The 18,748-nt window shown below is 42.9% G+C and overlaps 1 protein-coding gene across 3 annotated transcripts in view; it reads right to left on the reverse strand.

Moving 5' to 3' along the window:
• Positions 1-18,748, reverse strand: part of acaa1 (acetyl-CoA acyltransferase 1) — a 36,197-nt gene continuing 17,449 nt past the window's right edge. For all 3 annotated transcript variants that reach the window (XM_036934641.2, XM_090189208.1, XM_021620008.3), the window contains exons 2-12: positions 17,391-17,484; positions 17,232-17,289; positions 17,066-17,145; positions 16,870-16,912; positions 16,080-16,178; positions 14,240-14,320; positions 11,673-11,863; positions 11,411-11,590; positions 11,141-11,196; positions 959-1,104; positions 1-826 (exon numbers count right to left, since the gene is read on the reverse strand). In XM_036934641.2, coding sequence (XP_036790536.1) covers positions 751-826; positions 959-1,104; positions 11,141-11,196; positions 11,411-11,590; positions 11,673-11,863; positions 14,240-14,320; positions 16,080-16,178; positions 16,870-16,912; positions 17,066-17,145; positions 17,232-17,289; positions 17,391-17,451 — 1,071 coding nt within the window. In that variant the 5' untranslated portion in view covers positions 17,452-17,484 and the 3' untranslated portion in view covers positions 1-750. The remainder of the gene's footprint in view (positions 827-958; positions 1,105-11,140; positions 11,197-11,410; positions 11,591-11,672; positions 11,864-14,239; positions 14,321-16,079; positions 16,179-16,869; positions 16,913-17,065; positions 17,146-17,231; positions 17,290-17,390; positions 17,485-18,748) is intronic.

Raw genomic sequence — 18,748 nt, forward strand, 5'->3', positions numbered from 1 at the left:
TTCTATCATAACTGTGAATTTATTGAAAAAAAGTAAGAATTACAGGGGTCAATTTGGAAAAATGAATCCCATCCCAGTCATCCTCTGGGATAACAGACATTCTAGAGTAATAATTACATAACCAACGTTCTCTAGTAATACAGGACCCGTGCAAATAGTGCTTAACTAATCTACCCCATGTTATTCCATATCACCATCTAACTAATCTACCCCATGTTATTCCATATCACCATCTAACTAATCTACCCCATGTTATTCCATATCACCATCTAACTAATCTACCCCATGTTATTCCATATCACCATCTCCTAACTATTCTACCCCATGTTATTCCATATCACCTTCTAACTAATCTACCCCATGTTATTCCATATCACTCTTTCAGCCCCTAACATTGAACATTTCAAACAAAATCACATATTTACAGATTGATTTGTACAGCGCTATATCAAAGCACAATGATGCATTGCTTTCCTGAAATGCAAGGCACTTAAAGATTTATCAGACTTTGGCAAGGCATTAACATACCACAGTAATCTACGGAATGATTAACCAGTCAGTTCTCGTGCCGTCATTTATATGGAATCCAAAAACATGCACTCTCTGATGAATCACACAACTGACAAACTGTTAGTACTCAATAGTCAGGGCAGGAACACCTCAACGGTTAATCATCGGCTGATTCTGTCAAAGGTGTAAGAAGCATCACAGTGTAAACCCTTCATCAATATTATTATTGATCAGCTCCCTCTAAGGTCCAGGGTACTCAAACACTGCTGCAGCTCCCATCCCTGTTCCGATACACATGGACACCACGCCATAGGCCCTGGGGAACAGAACATGGGTTATTGTGAGCAAGGCTAGGGGGTGGCGATGAGACTACTTTCTAGACTATTTAGTAGATATAGCACAAGAGGTCATACGATTGAGGATTCGATGGGACTAGACATATCCTTACCTCCTGCCCCGGCGTTTGAGTTCGTTGAGCAGGGTGACAACCTGGCGGGCCCCGGTGCAGCCCAGAGGGTGACCCAGGGCGATGGCTCCTCCGTTAGGGTTCACCTTCTCCAGGGGGATCCCCAGCTTCTCCACGCAATACACAGCCTGGGACACACATAGTCAAAACAGTCAAAAGTTTGGACAGACCTACTCATTCAATTTAACTTTACCTTCTCCCTAAGTTTGTTTTATTCACTGCTTTAGCACACTCCGCCAACCCTGATGTCCTTGCCGTGTCTGAATCCTGGCTTAGGAAGCCACCAAAAATTCAGAGGTTTCCATCCCCAACTACAACATTTTCCATCAAGATAGAACTGCCAAAGGGGGAGGAGTTGCAATCTACTGCAGAGATAGCCTGCAAAGTTCTGTCATACATTCCAGGTCTATGCCAAAACAGTTTGAGCTTCTAATTTAAAAAATGAATCTCTCCAGAAATAAGTCTCTCACTGTTGCCGCCTGTTTATAGACCCCCCTGAGCTCCCAGCTGTGCCCTGGACACCATATATGAATTGATTGTTCATTCTGTTAGGTGACCTAAACTGGGATATGCTTAAAACCTGTTGAGGATATGGCAGACTTATGCCCCCTTTGGAGGAATTGGGTACCCCTAGTAAACTGAAAAAAAAATCTGTCAAAAATTGCTAATATGCATATAATAATTTTTATTGGATAGAAAACACTCTAAAGCTTCTAAACCCGTTGGAATTATGTCTGTAAGTATAGCAGAACTCACAGGGCAGGCATTCTTCCAAACTAGTTTTTGTGGTCATGAAAGTTGGAGCAATTTTGACGTCATCGCCCCCACCCTTCCCAACCAGTTATGATTCTGGGGAGACTTTCTATGTCTTCCACTAGATGTCCTCATTCAGTAGAGCTTTTAATCGTTCAAATCCCGCGAGAATTGGCCCTATGGGAGTGAAATTAGTGTGTGCCATGAGAAAATATGTTGTGCGTTGGGGCGCGAATTGTTCCCAGCCATTCCTTTGTTCCAGCACCCAGAGGAAGGACAAGCAATGACCAGTTGAATTGAAAATTGTTTTATATGTCTATAACATCCTAAAGCTTGATTCTGCACTTAGTTTGACCAGTTTAGTCGACATATAATATGTAATTTTGAAGTTTTGATGCGCAACTTTTCCGGACCAGAGGACATTTTGGGTGCATTTCAGCTGATGTTATTAGCAGTAGCTAATACAAAGACGCAAGACTTGAAACCAAACGATGTATTGGGTAAGTATGAACCTTTCCAGAACATTCTGAACGAAGACCATCGAAGGTAAGGGAATATTTATGCTATAATCTGTGTTTCTGTTGACTCCAACATTACGGAGAAATGTAGCTTATATCTTAGCGCCGTCTCAGAATATTGAATAGTGTGCGATTTCTGTAACGTTAAAAAGAAATGTAACAAAGCGATTGCATAAAGAAGCAGTGTATCTTTCTAACTATATGTAGAACATGTATATTTAGTCAAAGTTTATGATGTCTATTTACGTTATCTTGCCGCGCTACCTAGATTTCCTGCGGACATTTTTGAGTAATTTCTGAACATGAATTCAATGTAAATGGACATTTATGGATATACAGTGCCTTGCGAAAGTATTCGGCCCCCTTGAACTTTGCGACCTATTGCCACATTTCAGGCTTCAAACATAAAGATATAAAACTGTATTTTTTTGTGAAGAATCAACAACAAGTGGGACACAATCATGAAGTGGAACGACATTTATTGGATATTTCAAACTTTTTTAACAAATCAAAAACTGAAAAATTGGGCGTGCAAAATTATTCAGCCCCTTTACTTTCAGTGCAGCAAACTCTCTCCAGAAGTTCAGTGAGGATCTCTGAATGATCCAATGTTGACCTAACTAATGACTAATGATGATAAATACAATCCACCTGTGTGTAATCAAGTCTCCGTATAAATGCACCTGCACTGTGATAGTAACAGAAAACGCAGAGAGCTTCATGAAGAACAAGGAACACACCAGGCAGGTCCGAGATACTGTTGTGAAGAAGTTTAAAGCCGGATTTGGATACAAAAAGATTTCCCAAGCTTTAAACATCCCAAGGAGCACTGTGCAAGCGATAATATTGAAATGGAAGGAGTATCAGACCACTGCAAATCTACCAAGACCTGGCCGTCCCTCTAAACTTTCAGCTCATACAAGGAGAAGACTGATCAGAGATGCAGCCAAGAGGCCCATGATCACTCTGGATGAACTGCAGTGATCTACAGCTGAGGTGGGAGACTCTGTCCATAGGACAACAATCAGTCGTATATTGCACAAATCTGGCCTTTATGGAAGAGTGGCAAGAAGAAAGCAATTTCTTAAAGATATCCATAAAAAGTGTTGTTTAAAGTTTGCCACAAGCCACCTGGGAGACACACCAAACATGTGGAAGAAGGTGCTCTGGTCAGATGAAACCAAAATTGAACTTTTTGGCAACAATGCAAAACGTTATGTTTGGCGTAAAAGCAACACAGCTGAACACACCATCCCCACTGTCAAACATGATGGTGGCAGCATCATGGTTTGGGCCTGCTTTTCTTCAGCAGGGACAGGGAAGATGGTTAAAATTGATGGGAAGATGGATGGAGCCAAATACAGGACCATTCTGGAAGAAAACCTGATGGAGTCTGCAAAAGACCTGAGACTGGGACGGAGATTTGTCTTCCAACAAGACAATGATCTAAAACATAAAGCAAAATCTACAATGGAATGGTTCAAAAATAAACATATCCAGGTGTTAGAATGGCCAAGTCAAAGTCCAGACCTGAATCCAATCGAGAATCTGTGGAAAGAACTGAAAACTGCTGTTCACAAATGCTCTCCATCCAACCTCACTAAGCTCGAGCTGTTTTGCAAGGAGGAATGGGAAAAAAATTCAGTCTCTCGATGTGCAAAACTGATAGAGACATACCCCAAGCGACTTACAGCTGTAATCGCAGCAAAAGGTGGCGCTACAAAGTATTACCTTAAGGGGGCTGAATAATTTTGCACGCCCAATTTTTCAGTTTTTGATTTGTTAAAAAAGTTTGAAATATCCAATAAATGTCGTTCCACTTCATGATTGTGTCCCACTTGTTGTTGATTCTTCACAAAAAAATACAGTTTTATATGTTTATGTTTGAAGCCTGAAATGTGGCAAAAGGTCGCAAAGTTCAAGGGGGCTGAATACTTTCGCAAGGCACTGTATGTTTTGTTTGATAAAGTTCATATTTATATTTAAAAAATCTGAGTTTACATTGGCGCGTTACGTTCAGTAGTTCCAAAAACATCCGGTGATTTTGCAGAGAGCCACATCAATTTACAGAAATACTCATCATAAATGTTGATGAAAATACAAGTGTTATACATGGAACTTTAGATACACTTCTCCTTAATGCAACCACTGTGTCAGATTTCAAAAAAGCTTCACGGGAAAAGCACACCATGCTATAATCTGAGTACAGCGCTCAGAGAACAAAACAGCCAAACAGATATCCACCATGTCGTGGAGTCAACAGAAGTCAGAAATAGCATTATAAATATTCACTTACCTTTGATGATCTTCATCAGAATGCTCTCCCAGGAATCCCAGTTCCACAATAAATGTTTGATTTGATCGATAAAATCCCTCATTTATGTCCAAATACCTCCTTGTTGTTTGCGCGTTTAGTACACAATCCAAAATCACGATGCGCAGGAAAGTCCATGTGAAAGTTCAGACGAAAAGTTATATTACAGTTCATAGAAACATGTCAAATGAAGTATATAATCAATCTTTAGGATGTTTTTATCATAAATCTTCAATAATGTTCCAACCTGAGAATTTCTTTGTCGGTAGAAAAGCAATGGAACTCGAGCTAACTCTCACGTGAACGCGCGTCATGAGCTCATGGCACTCTGCCAAACACCTGGCTCAAACAGCCCCTATTCGCCCCCACTTTCACAGTAGAAGCATCAAACAAGATTCTAAAGACTGTTGACATCTTGTGGAAGTCTTAGGAAGTGCAATATGACCAATATTTTTGCCTACCATATGAATTATGTTATACTCACAGACATCATTCAAACAGTTTTAGGAACATCAGTGTTTTCTATCCAAATATACTAATATGCATATATTAGCAACTGGGCCTGAGTAGCAGGCAGTTTACTCTGGGCACCTTATTCATCCTAGCTACTCAATACTGCCCCCCAGTCCCAAAGAAGTTAACAAACCTACAAACAAGCTTCAATGCCATACAACACTCCTTCCGTGGCCTCCAACTGCTCTTAAACGCTAGTAAAACTAGATGCATGCTCTGCAACCGATCGCTGCCCGCACCCGCCCGCCCGACTAGCATCACTAACTTAGAATATGTGGACAACTACAAATACCTAGGTGTCTGGCTAGACTGTAAACTCTCCTTCCAGACTCATATTAAGCATCTCCAATCCAAAAGTAAATCTAGAATCGGCTTCCTATTTCGCAACAAAGTCTCCTTCACTCATGCTGCTAAACATACCCTCGTAAAACTGACTATCCCACCGATCCTTGACTTCGGCGATGTCATCTACAAAATAGCCTCCAACACTCTACTCTGTAAACTGGATGCAGTCTATCACAGTGCCATCCGTTTCGTCACCAAAGCCCCATATACCACCCACCACTGCGACCTGTATGCTCTAGTCGGTTGGCCCTCGCTACATATTCATCTCCAGACCCACTGGCTCCAAGTCATCTATAAGTCTTTGCTAGGTAAAGCTCCGCCTTAGCTCACTGGTCACCATAGAAACACCCACCCGTAGCACGCGCTCCAGCAGGTATATTTCACTGGTCATCCCCAAAGCCAACACCTCCTTTGGCCGCCTTTTCTTCCAGTTAATCCGACCCTCTCTGCCTAATCAATCGCCATTCTACCTGCTGTTGTTGTGCTAGCTGATTAGCTGTTGTTGTCTCACCTACTGTTTTAGCTAGCTCTCCCAATTCAACACCTGTGATTACTGTATGCCTTGCTGTATGTCTCTCTCAAATGTCAATATGCCTTGTATACTGTTGTGCAGGTTAGTTATCATTGTTTTAGTTTACAATGGAGCCCCTAGTTCCACTCTTTATACCCCTGATACCTCCTTTGTCCCACCCCCCACACATGCGGTGACCTCACCCATTACAACCAGCATGTCCAGAGATACAACCTCTCTCATCATCACCCAGTGCCTGGGCTTACCTCCGCTGTACCCGCACCCCACCATACCCCTGTCTGCGCATTATGCCCTGAATATATTCTACCATGCCCAGAAACCTGCTCCTCTTATTCTCTGTCCCCAACGCCCTAGGCGACCAGTTTTGATAGCCTTCAGCCGCACCCTCATACTACTCCTTCTCTGTTCCGCGGGTGATGTGGAGGTAAACCCAGGCCCTGCATGTCCCCAGGCACCCTCATTTGTTGACTTCTGTGATCGAAAAAGCCTTGGTTTCATGCATGTCAACATCAGAAGCCTCCTCCCTAAGTGTGTCTTACTCACTGCTCTAGCACACTCTGCTAACCCTGATGTCCTTGCCGTGTCTGAATCCTGGCTCAGGAAGGCCACCAAAAATTCTGAGATTTCCATACCCAACTATAACATCTTCCGTCAAGATAGAACTGCCAAAGGGGGAGGAGTTGCAGTCTACTGCAGAGATAGCCTGCAAAGTAATGTCATACTCTCCAGGTCCATACCCAAACAGTTCGAACTACTAATTTTGAAAATTACTCTCTCCAGAAATAAGTCTCTCACTGTTGCCGCCTGCTACCGACCCCCCTCAGCTCCCAGCTGTGCCCTGGACACCATTTGTGAATTGATCGCCCCCCATCTAGCTTCAGAGTTTGTTCTGTTAGGTGACCTAAACTGGGATATGCTTAACACCCCGGCAGTCCTACAATCTAAGCTAGATGCCCTCAATCTCACTCAAATCATCAAGGAACCCACCAGGTACAACCCTAACTCTGTAAACAAGGGCACCCTCATTGACGTCATCCTGACCAACTGGCCCTCCAAATACACCTCCGCTGTCTACAACCAGGATCTCAGCGATCACTGCCTCATTGCCTGTATCCGCTACGGAGCCGCAGTCAAACGACCACCCCTCATCACTGTCAAACGCTCCCTAAAACACTTCTGTGAGCAGGCCTTTCTAATCGACCTGGCCCGGGTATCCTGGAAGGACATTGACCTCATCCCGTCAGTTGAGGATGCCTGGTCTTTCTTTAAAAGTAACTTCCTCACCATTTTAGATAAGCATGCTCCGTTCAAAAAATGCAGAACTAAGAACAGATATAGCCCCTGGTTCACTCCAGACCTGACTGCCCTCGACCAGCACAAAAACATCCTGTGGCGGACTGCGCTAACATCGAATAGTCCCCGCGATATGCAACTGTTCAGGGAAGTCAGGAACCAATACACACAGTCAGTCAGGAAAGCTAAAGCCAACTTCTTCAGGCAGAAGTTTGCATCCTGTAGCTCCAACTCCAAAAAGTTCTGGGACACTGTGAAGTCCATGGAGAACAAGAGCACCTCCTCCCAGCTGCCCACTGCACTGAGACTAGGTAACATGGTCACCACCGATAAATCCATGATTATCGAAAACTTCAACAAGCATTTCTCAACGGCTGGCCATGCCTTCCGCCTGGCTACTCCAACCTCGGACAACAGCCCCCCCCCCCCCCCGCAGCTACTCGCCCAAGCCTCTCCAGGTTCTCCTTTACCCAAATCCAGATAGCAGATGTCCTGAAAGAGCTGCAAAACCTGGACCCGTACAAATCAGCTGGGCTGGACAATCTGGACCCTCTATTCCTGAAACTATCCGCCGCCATTGTCGCAACCCCTATTACCAGCCTGTTCAACCTCTCTTTCATATCGTCTGAGATCCCCAAGGATTGGAAAGCTGCCGCAGTCATCCCCCTCTTCAAAGGGGGCGACACCCTGGACCCAAACTGTTACAGACCTATATCCATCCTGCCCTGCCTATCTAAGGTCTTCGAAAGCCAAGTCAACAAACAGGTCACTGACCATCTTGAATCCCACCGTACCTTCTCCGCTGTGCAATCTGGTTTCCGAGCCGGTCACGGGTGTACCTCAGCCACGCTCAAGGTACTAAACGATATCATAACCGCCATCGATAAAAGACAGTACTGTGCAGCCGTCTTCATAGACCTTGCCAAGGCTTTCGACTCTGTCAATCACCGTATTCTTATCGGCAGACTCAGTAGCCTCGGTTTTTCGGATGACTGCCTTGCCTGGTTCACCAATTACTTTGCAGACAGAGTTCAGTGTGTCAAATCGGAGGGCATGCTGTCCGGTCCTCTGGCAGTCTCTATGGGGGTGCCACAGGGTTCAATTCTCGGGCCGACTCTTTTCTCTGTATATATCAATGATGTTTCTCATGCTGCGGGCGATTCCCTGATCCACCTCTACGCAGACGACACCATTCTATATACTTCCGGCCCGTCCTTGGACACTGTGCTATCTAGCCTCCAAACGAGCTTCAATGCCATACAGCACTCCTTCCGTGGCCTCCAACTGCTCTTAAACGCTAGTAAAACCAAATGCATGCTTTTCAACCGTTCGCTGCCTGCACCCGCACGCCTGACCAGCATCACCACCCTGGATGGTTCCGACCTTGAATATGTGGACATCTATAAGTACCTAGGTGTCTGGCTAGACTCTAAACTCTCCTTCCAGACCCATATCAAACATCTCCAATCGAAAATCAAATCAAGAGTCGGCTTTCTATTCCGCAACAAAGCCTCCTTCACTCACGCCGCCAAACTTACCCTAGTAAAACTGACTATCCTACCGATCCTCGACTTCGGCGACGTCATCTACAAAATTGCTTCCAACACTCTACTCAGCAAACTGGATGCAGTTTATCACAGTGCCATCCGTTTTGTCACTAAAGCACCTTATACCACCCACCACTGCGACTTGTATGCTCTAGTCGGCTGGCCCTCGCTACATATTCGTCGCCAGACCCACTGGCTCCAGGTCATCTACAAGTCCATGCTAGGTAAAGCTCCGCCTTATCTCAGTTCACTGGTTACGATGGCAACACCCATCCGTAGCACGCGCTCCAGCAGGTGTATCTCACTGATCATCCCTAAAGCCAACACCTCATTTGGCCGCCTTTCGTTCCAGTTCTCTGCTGCCTGTGACTGGAACGAATTGCAAAAATCGCTGAAGTTGGAGACTTTTATCTCCCTCACCAACTTCAAACATCTGCTATCTGAGCAGCTAACCGACCGCTGCAGCTGTACATAGTCTATTGGTAAATAGCCCACCCATTTTCACCTACCTCATCCCCATACTGTTTTTATTTATTTATTTTTATTTTTCTGCTCTTTTGCACACCAATATCTCTACCTGTACATAACCATCTGATCATTTATCACTCCAGTGTTAATCTGCATAATTGTAATTATTTGCCTACCTCATGCCTTTTGCACACAATGTATATATAGACTCCCCTTTTTTTCTACTGTGTTATTGACTTGTTAATTGTTTACTCCATGTGTAACTCTGTGTTGTCTGTTCACACTGCTATGCCTTATCTTGGCCAGGTCGCAGTTGCAAATGAGAACTTGTTCTCAACTAGCCTACCTGGTTAAATAAAGGTGAAAAAAAATAAAAAAAAAAAAAATAAAAAAAAAAGTTCTCTGCTGCCAATGACTGGAACGAATTGCAAAAATCCCTGAAGCTGGAGACCCTTATCTCCCTCTCTAACTTTAAGCATCAGCCGTCAGAGCAGCTTACTGATCGCTGCACCTGTACACAGCCAATCTGTAAATAGCCCATCCAACTGCCTACCTCATCCCCATATTGTTTTTATTTACCTTTTTTTTTACTCTTTTGCACACCAGTATTTCTACTTGCACATCAACATCTGCACATCTATCACTCCAGTGTTAATTTGCTAAATTGTAAATACTTCGTTACTATTGGCCTATTTATTGCCTTACCTCCTTACTCCATTTGCACACACTGTATATAGATGTTTCTATTGTGTTATTGACTGTACAGTTGTTTATTCCATGTGGAACTCTGTGTTGTTGTTTTTGTTGCACTGCTTTGCTTTATCTTGGCCAGGTAGCAGTTGTAAATGAGAACTTGTTCTCAACTGGCCTACCTGGTTAAATAAAGGTGATCTGGCCTACCTGGTTAAATAAAGGTGATCTGGCCTACCTGGTTAAATAAAGGTGTTCTCAACTGGTCTACCTGGTTAAATAAAGGTGATCTGGCCTACCTGGTTAAATAAAGGTGTTCTCAACTGGCCTACCTGGTTAAATAAAGGTGAATAAAATAAATACATTTTGCCGAATTTCGCCTAAAGGTTACTAGTTTGCGTCCCCGATTAAAGGATATATCCAAAGAAATGGCAATAGAAACAAAGGTAAAACAAAGACATTTGCAGTTATTTCAGCTGCTGGATGTGATTGTGTGTTAGTTGGCTAGCAAGCTAGCTAGCAAAGGATAAGTAATGTTAGTCTTAACCTAGCTATCCTCCATAATTATCTTATTGACTTGACAATCAGCTGGCTTTTGCCTATTTATAAATCATTTATTGAATCATTATTTGCTGAAGTTTGTTGCTTATTTATAAATTATTTAATAAATCATCATTTATTGTTGAAGTTCTTGTCTCGGGGTGGCAGGTAGCCAGGTAGAGCGTTGGGCCAGTAACCGGAAGGTTGCTGGATCAAATCCCCGAGCTGACAAGGTAAAAGTCTGTCATTCTGCCTGAGCAAGGCAGTTAACCCACTGTTCCCCGGGCGACGACGACGTGGATGTCGATTAAGGCAGCCCCCCACACCACTCCGATTCATAGGTTGGGTTAAATGCGGAAGACACATTTCAGTTGAATGCATTCACAGTTGTACAACTGACTAGGTGTTGATCTATTGAACCATTACAAGGTCGTTTTTACAGTTGAAACTTGTTTTAAATTGTGTCTTTTTTTAAATAGGTTGAAACCTGTTATTATAAAAGCAATAAGGCCCTTAGAGGAACCAGGCTGTCAGTCTGTGGCTGTCGGCCTGTGTCTGTCAGTCTGTCAGCCTGTGTCTGTCAGCCTGTGTCTGTCAGCCTGTGTCTGTCAGCCTGTGTCCAAAGTACTACAACTCTATACAGAGACTCACCTGGCTGGCGAACGCCTCGTTGATCTCAAACACGTCAATATCAGCTACAGTCAGACCTGAGGAGATGACGGAGTTCGTTAAAGACCCTTTTAGCGGAACAGATAAATCAAAAGGTGTCCGGCATCCCAGAACCGCTACCACCCAGAGCCGCTACCACCCAGAGCCGCTACCACCCAGAGCCGCTACCACCCAGAACCAAATGTCACATACAGAACACGTCCATGTGGACATAATCCAAGCTCTAAAAGATCTGTAGTGGTCTGTACTCACCGGCCTGCCCCAGAGCAGCAGGGATGGCATAGGCTGGTCCGATACCCATGACGTCAGGGGGTACCCCCACCACAGCACTGGCCTTCAGCACCCCCAGGACTGGCAGAGACAGGGACTCCACCACGGACCTCCTGCCCACCAGCACTGCTGCTGCACCGTCACTCACCTGGCTGGAGTTACCTGGACCAGGGGAGAGGACCTCATCAGCTGGGGCAGAGAGATGGTGTGTGTGTGTGTGTGTGTGTGTGTGTGATCTCCCCACCTGCGGTGGTGCTGCCGTCAGGTTTGAAAGCCCCTCTGAGTTTGGTCAGCCCCGCCAGCGTGGTACCGGGCCGGATCCCATCGTCCTTGGTTACGGTAACCGTACGTTCAGAGCCGTCCTCGTCAACAAACTTTGTGGTTACTGGGCAGATCTCCTGGTCAAATATCCCCTGCTTCTGAGCCTGGCTGGCCCTAGGAGGAGGCTGAGAGTTAGAGGCTGTCTGGATGAACAGGGCACTGAATACATCTCTAGTGCACTATAGGGCTCTGGTCAAAAGTAGTGTACTACAGGGCTCTGGTCAAAAGTAGTGTACTACAGGGCTCTGGTCAAAAGTAGTGCACTACAGGGCTCTGGTCAAAAGTAGTGCACTACAGGGCTCTGGTCAAAAGTAGTGTACTACAGGGCTCTGGTCAAAAGTAGTGTACTACAGGGCTCTGATCAAAAGTAGTGCACTACAGGGCTCTGGTCATTTGGGACGCAAACTTTAACTACTGCAGGAGAATAATTATATCATAACAGCTCCATGGTAATATTATATCAGTGGATAACAGCTCCATGGTAATATTATATCAGTGGATGACAGCTCCATGGTAATATTATATCAGTGGATAACAGCTCCATGGTAATATTAGATCAGTGGATAACAGCTCCATGGTAATATTATATCATAACAGCTCCATGGTAATATTATATCAGTGGATAACAGCTCCATGGTAATATTATATCATAACAGCTCCATGGTAATATTATATCATTACAGCTCCATGGTAGTATTATATCATAACAGCTCCATGGTAGTATTATATCAGTGGATAACAGCTCCATGGTAATATTATATCAGAGGATAACAGCTCCATGGTAATATTATATCAGAGGATAACAGCTCCATGGTAATATTATATCAGTGGATAACAGCTCCATGGTAATATTATATCAGAGGATAACAGCTCCATGGTAATATTATATCAGTGGATAACAGCTCCATGGTAATATTATATCAGTGGATAACAGCTCCATGGTAATATTATATCATAACAGCTCCATGGTAATATTATATCAGAGGATAACAGCTCCATGGTAATATTATATCAGTGGATAACAGCTCCATGGTAATATTATATCAGAGGATAACAGCTCCATGGTAATATTATATCAGTGGCTAACAGCTCCATGGTAATATTATATCAGTGGATAACAGCTCCATGGTAATATTATATCATAACAGCTCCATGGTAATATTATATCAGTGGATGACAGCTCCATGGTAATATTATATCAGAGGATAACAGCTCCATGGTAATATTATATCAGTGGATAGCAGCTCCATGGTAATATTATATCAGTGGATAACAGCTCCATGGTAATATTATATCAGTGGATAACAGCTCCATGGTAATATTATATCAGTGGATAACAGCTCCATGGTAATATTATATCAGTGGATGACAGCTCCATGGTAATATTATATCAGAGGATAACAGCTCCATGGTAATATTATATCAGTGGATAGCAGCTCCATGGTAATATTATATCAGTGGATAACAGCTCCATGGTAATATTATATCAGTGGATAACAGCTCCATGGTAATATTATATCAGTGGATAACAGCTCCATGGTAATATTATATCAGTGGATGACAGCTCCATGGTAATATTATATCAGTGGATAACAGCTCCATGGTAATATTATATCAGTGGATAACAGCTCCATGGTAATATTATATCAGTGGATAACAGCTCCATGGTAATATTATATCATAACAGCTCCATGGTAATATTATATCAGAGGATAACAGCTCCATGGTAATATTATATCAGTGGATAACAGCTCCATGGTAATGTTATATCAGTGGATAACAGCTCCATGGTAATATTATATCAGTGGATGACAGCTCCATGGTAATATTATATCAGTGGATAACAGCTCCATGGTAATATTAGATCAGTGGATAACAGCTCCATGGTAATATTATATCAGTGGATAACAGCTCCATGGTAATATTATATCATAACAGCTCCATGGTAATATTATATCAGTGGATGACAGCTCCATGGTAATATTATATCAGTGGATAACAGCTCCATGGTAATATTATATCAGTGGATGACAGCTCCATGGTAATATTATATCAGTGGATGACAGCTCCATGGTAATATTATATCAGTGGATGACAGCTCCATGGTAATATTATATCATAACAGCTCCATGGTAATATTATATTAGTGGATGACAGCTCCATGGTAATATTATATCATAACAGCTCCATGGTAATATTATATCAGTGGATAACAGCTCCATGGTAATATTATATCATAACAGCTCCATGGTAATATTATATCAGTGGATAACAGCTCCATGGTAATATTATATCATAACAGCTCCATGGTAATATTATATCAGTGGATGACAGCTCCATGGTAATATTATATCAGAGGATAACAGCTCCATGGTAATATTATATCATAACAGCTCCATGGTAATATTATATCAGAGGATACCAGCTCCATGGTCATATTATATCAGTGGATGACAGCTCCATAGTAATATTATGACAGAATTCTCTTACTTCTGCTGAGAGCTGAAGGCGAACGCATCCTGCTTCTCTCTGGAGACACCGAACCGCTCTGCCACATTCTCTGAGGTGATGCTGCCGCCGAAACACACAGATTAGTATATGGTGACACACACCACAGCCCGGGCACATTATCAACACAGACAACATGACACCACTGCAGTCAGTCCCACGGAGAGATGCTCAATTGATATTCACAGTAGTAGTACAATGTGGTACAGAGAGCAGTGACTGACCCCTGTTACTATGGTTACCACTGTGTTCCACTGTGAGACTAACCTGAGTCAGAATAAATGCTGCATGGGGCTAAAGTCAGAAACCTGTATTCTAACTGCTGCTACTGTACTGTGTTCAGAGGAACAGGGACACATTCTATATTCTAACTGCTGCTACTGTACTGTGTTCAGAGGAACAGGAACACATTCTATATTCTAACTGCTGCTACTGTACTGTGTTCAGAGGAACAGGGACACATTCTATCTGCTGCTACTGTACTGTGTTCAGAGGAACAGGGACACATTCTATATTCTAACTGCTGCTACTGTACTGTGTTCAGAGGAACAGGAACACATTCTATATTCTAACTGCTGCTACTGTACTGTGTTCAGAGGAACAGGAACACATTCTATATTCTAACTGCTGCTACTGTACTGTGTTCAGAGGAACAGGAACACATTCTATATTCTAACTGCTGCTACTGTACTGTGTTCAGAGGAACAGGGACACATTCTATATTCTAACTGCTGCTACTGTACTGTGTTCAGAGGAACAGGAACACATTCTATATTCTAACTGCTGCTACTGTACTGTGTTCAGAGGAACAGGGACACATTCTATATTCTAACTGCTGCTACTGTACTGTGTTCAGAGGAACAGGAACACATTCTATATTCTAACTGCTGCTACTGTACTGTGTTCAGAGGAACAGGGACACATTCTATATTCTAACTGCTGCTACTGTACTGTGTTCAGAGGAACAGGGACACATTCTATATTCTAACTGCTGCTACTGTACTGTGTTCAGAGGAACAGGAACACATTCTATATTCTAACTGCTGCTACTGTACTGTGTTCAGAGGAACAGGAACACATTCTATATTCTAACTGCTGCTACTGTACTGTGTTCAGAGGAACAGGAACACATTCTATATTCTAACTGCTGCTACTGTACTGTGTTCAGAGGAACAGGAACACATTCTATATTCTAACTGCTGCTACTGTACTGTGTTCAGAGGAACAGGAACACATTCTATATTCTAACTGCTGCTACTGTACTGTGTTCAGAGGAACAGGAACACATTCTATATTCTAACTGCTGCTACTGTACTGTGTTCAGAGGAACAGGAACACATTCTATATTCTAACTGCTGCTACTGTACTGTGTTCAGAGGAACAGGAACACATTCTATATTCTAACTGCTGCTACTGTACTGTGTTCAGAGGAACAGGGACACATTCTATATTCTAACTGCTGCTACTGTACTGTGTTCAGAGGAACAGGAACACATTCTATATTCTAACTGCTGCTACTGTACTGTGTTCAGAGGAACAGGAGAATAACACACTGAGCTAGCATTAACTGGATACGTTGTTGCAAACTTGCAATACCCAACATACATTTCCAATTCTCTGTGAAACTTTCTAATCAGCCTTTGTCAACGACATTGCCGCTAGATTTGTATAGCCTAGCCATTATTCACATAGCATCATATAGCCTAGCCATTATTCACATAGCATCATATAGCCTAGCCATTGTTCACATAGCATCATATAGCCTAGCCATTATTCATATAGCCTTGCCATAATTCATATAAATGGTTATGCACAACCTTACCCCATAGGTATGACACAGTCTCTAGCCTTCTCGTAGTCCATAAGTCTGGAGCTCACATCGCCTGGTTCCCCAGCGTCACGCAGAGACATGCTCTCCACTCTGGAGACAAGACAAAATAACTGTAGCCATTTAGGAACCTGGACTGTTTCGGCAGGTTATAGGTTCAACTTCTATACTGTTCAGGAACCTGGACTGTGTCGGGCAGGTTATACAGTGGGGAGAACAAGTATTTGATACACTGCCGATTTTGCAGGTTTTCCTACTTACAAAGCATGTAGAGGTCTGTCATTTTTATCATAGGTACACTTCAACTGTGAGAGGCGGAATCTAAAACAAAAATCCAGAAAATCCCATTGTATGATTTTTAAGTAATTGCTTGTAAGTAGGAAAACCTGCAAAATTGGCAGTGTATCAAATACTTGTTCTCCCCACTGTAGGTTCAACTTCTATACTGTTCAGGAACCTGGACTGTTTCGGCAGGTTAAAGGTTCAACTTCTATACTGTTCAGGAACCTGGACTGTTTCGGCAGGTTAAAGGTTCAACTTCTATACTGTTCAGGAACCTGGACTGTTTCGGCAGGTTAAAGGTTCAACTTCTATACTGTTCAGGAACCTGGACTGTTTCGGCAGGTTAAAGGTTCAACTTCTATACTGTTCAGGAACCTGGACTGTTTCGGCAGGTTAAAGGTTCAACTTCTATACTGTTTAGGAACCTGTACTTTATATTAAGAGTGAAATAGGATCCATTCTTATTAAGGCATACAAGGTTAAAACAGGAGACTATACTAACCCACAGGCCAGACCCATATCATATGACCCACTCCTGATGGCTCCTGGAACATAGAGAGAACACATGTTAACTAAATCAACTATCATGGTTGTGTGATAGTTCCTAAAGATGGAGTTTGTAGCCACAAATGAGGGCTAAAGAGTTCATCTAGTTACATATGCCTACACACTAACACTGTAATATGTGGGATTATTACCTGCGATGTTGAACAGAGCCTGTAGTCCAGAGGAACACATCCTGTTGACGGTGTAGACAGGAACAGTCTCTGGGAACTCACTAGGAAAGACATACATTCCTGGTTAAAACCATTCAGTGCCATTCTATTTACCTGTGAGTCATATCTAACAGTAAGGCAGACTCACCTGAGGAAGTGAGCCACTCTGGCCATGAGAGCACCTGCCCCAGGCTGTAGAACATTACCTAGAGGTCAGAAAAATATTACTGCTAAAGTATACATTAAACATGACTTACAAACCCTTATCATAGGTCTTCTATGAGGTAGGTAGCCATTGATTACTCACCCACACAGATGTCCCCTAGTCTCTCAGGTGACAGTCCCACATCTACCAGGACCGCTGTCATCACACAACTCAACAGCTCGTCTGGAGTGGTGTCCTGACAGACAGACAGACAGACAGAACATTGAGTTACACATTGGTCATTCCACCTCACAAAGGAGAAGAGGATTTGACACCCACCATCTCAGATTGTTCTGAAATTGTTTCGGTAGTTAGAAACAGATACGATTAGCATTTCTGAAACATTATTTTGTTGAAAGATTACACTTTGAGAAATTAAGCTAATTGATTGCACCCAAATTGTTTATAGGATTCATATAATATTCAATAACTATAGTAGCTAAAGTCTGATTTGGACTAAATTCCTTAACAATGATTAGAGAAAACATGGCCACAAGCCACCAATGGACCCTCCAAACCCCACATTAACCCCAACAGCCAGTACACAGTGTCAGTTCTCAATGTTTGACCAGTACTATAAAGCTGGGACGTGGAGCATTGTTTGTTCAACATACTGTGTGTATTCTCAGTGAATTTGGTGGTGTTTTTCCCCCCTGTTCAGATAAATGAGTAATTGAAGTGGTTAGGTTTATGTCCCATCACCTTGTGCTGGGGACAATAAAAGGTCACACTAAAAATGTGCCGTTTTGACACAACACAATGCCACAGATGTCAAGTTTAGAGGGAACGAGAAATTGGCATGCTGACCAGATCTGTTGCCAGAGAATTGTAATGTTCATTTCTCTAGCATGAGCTGCATCCAACGTAGAATTTGGCAGTACGCCCAACCGGCCTCACAACCACAGTCCACATGTATGGCGTTGTGTGGGCGAGCGGTTTACCGATGTCAACAGAGTGCCTCATGGTGGCAACGGCGTTATGGGTAGGTACGGGTAGGTATAAACAAACACAACTGGATTTTAACAATGGCAATTTGAATGCACAGAGATACAGTGACGAGATCCTGAGGCCCATTGCCGTTCCATTCATCCGCCGCCATCACCTCATGCATGATAATGCACAGCCCCACGTCACAAGGATCTGTATACAATATCTGGAAGCTGAAAATGTCCCAGTTCTCACATGGCCTGCCACCCATTTATTTATTTTTTAACCTTTATTTAACTAGGCAAGTCAGTTAAGAACAAATTCTTATTTTCAATGACGGCCACTATCCAATAAATGTCGTTCCACTTCATGATTGTGTCCCACTTGTTGTTGATTCTTCACAAAAAAATACAGTTTTATATCTTTATGTTTGAAGCCTGAAATGTGGCAAAAGGTCGCAAAGTTCAAGGGGGCCCGAATACTTTCGCAAGGCACTGTACCATTATGTAGCCTTATTAGAATCCAAAAACAGG

Source organism: Oncorhynchus mykiss, chromosome 11 (assembly GCF_057628025.1).
Source record: "Oncorhynchus mykiss isolate SJ-2025 chromosome 11, ASM5762802v1, whole genome shotgun sequence".
Lineage (NCBI taxonomy): Eukaryota > Metazoa > Chordata > Actinopteri > Salmoniformes > Salmonidae > Oncorhynchus > Oncorhynchus mykiss.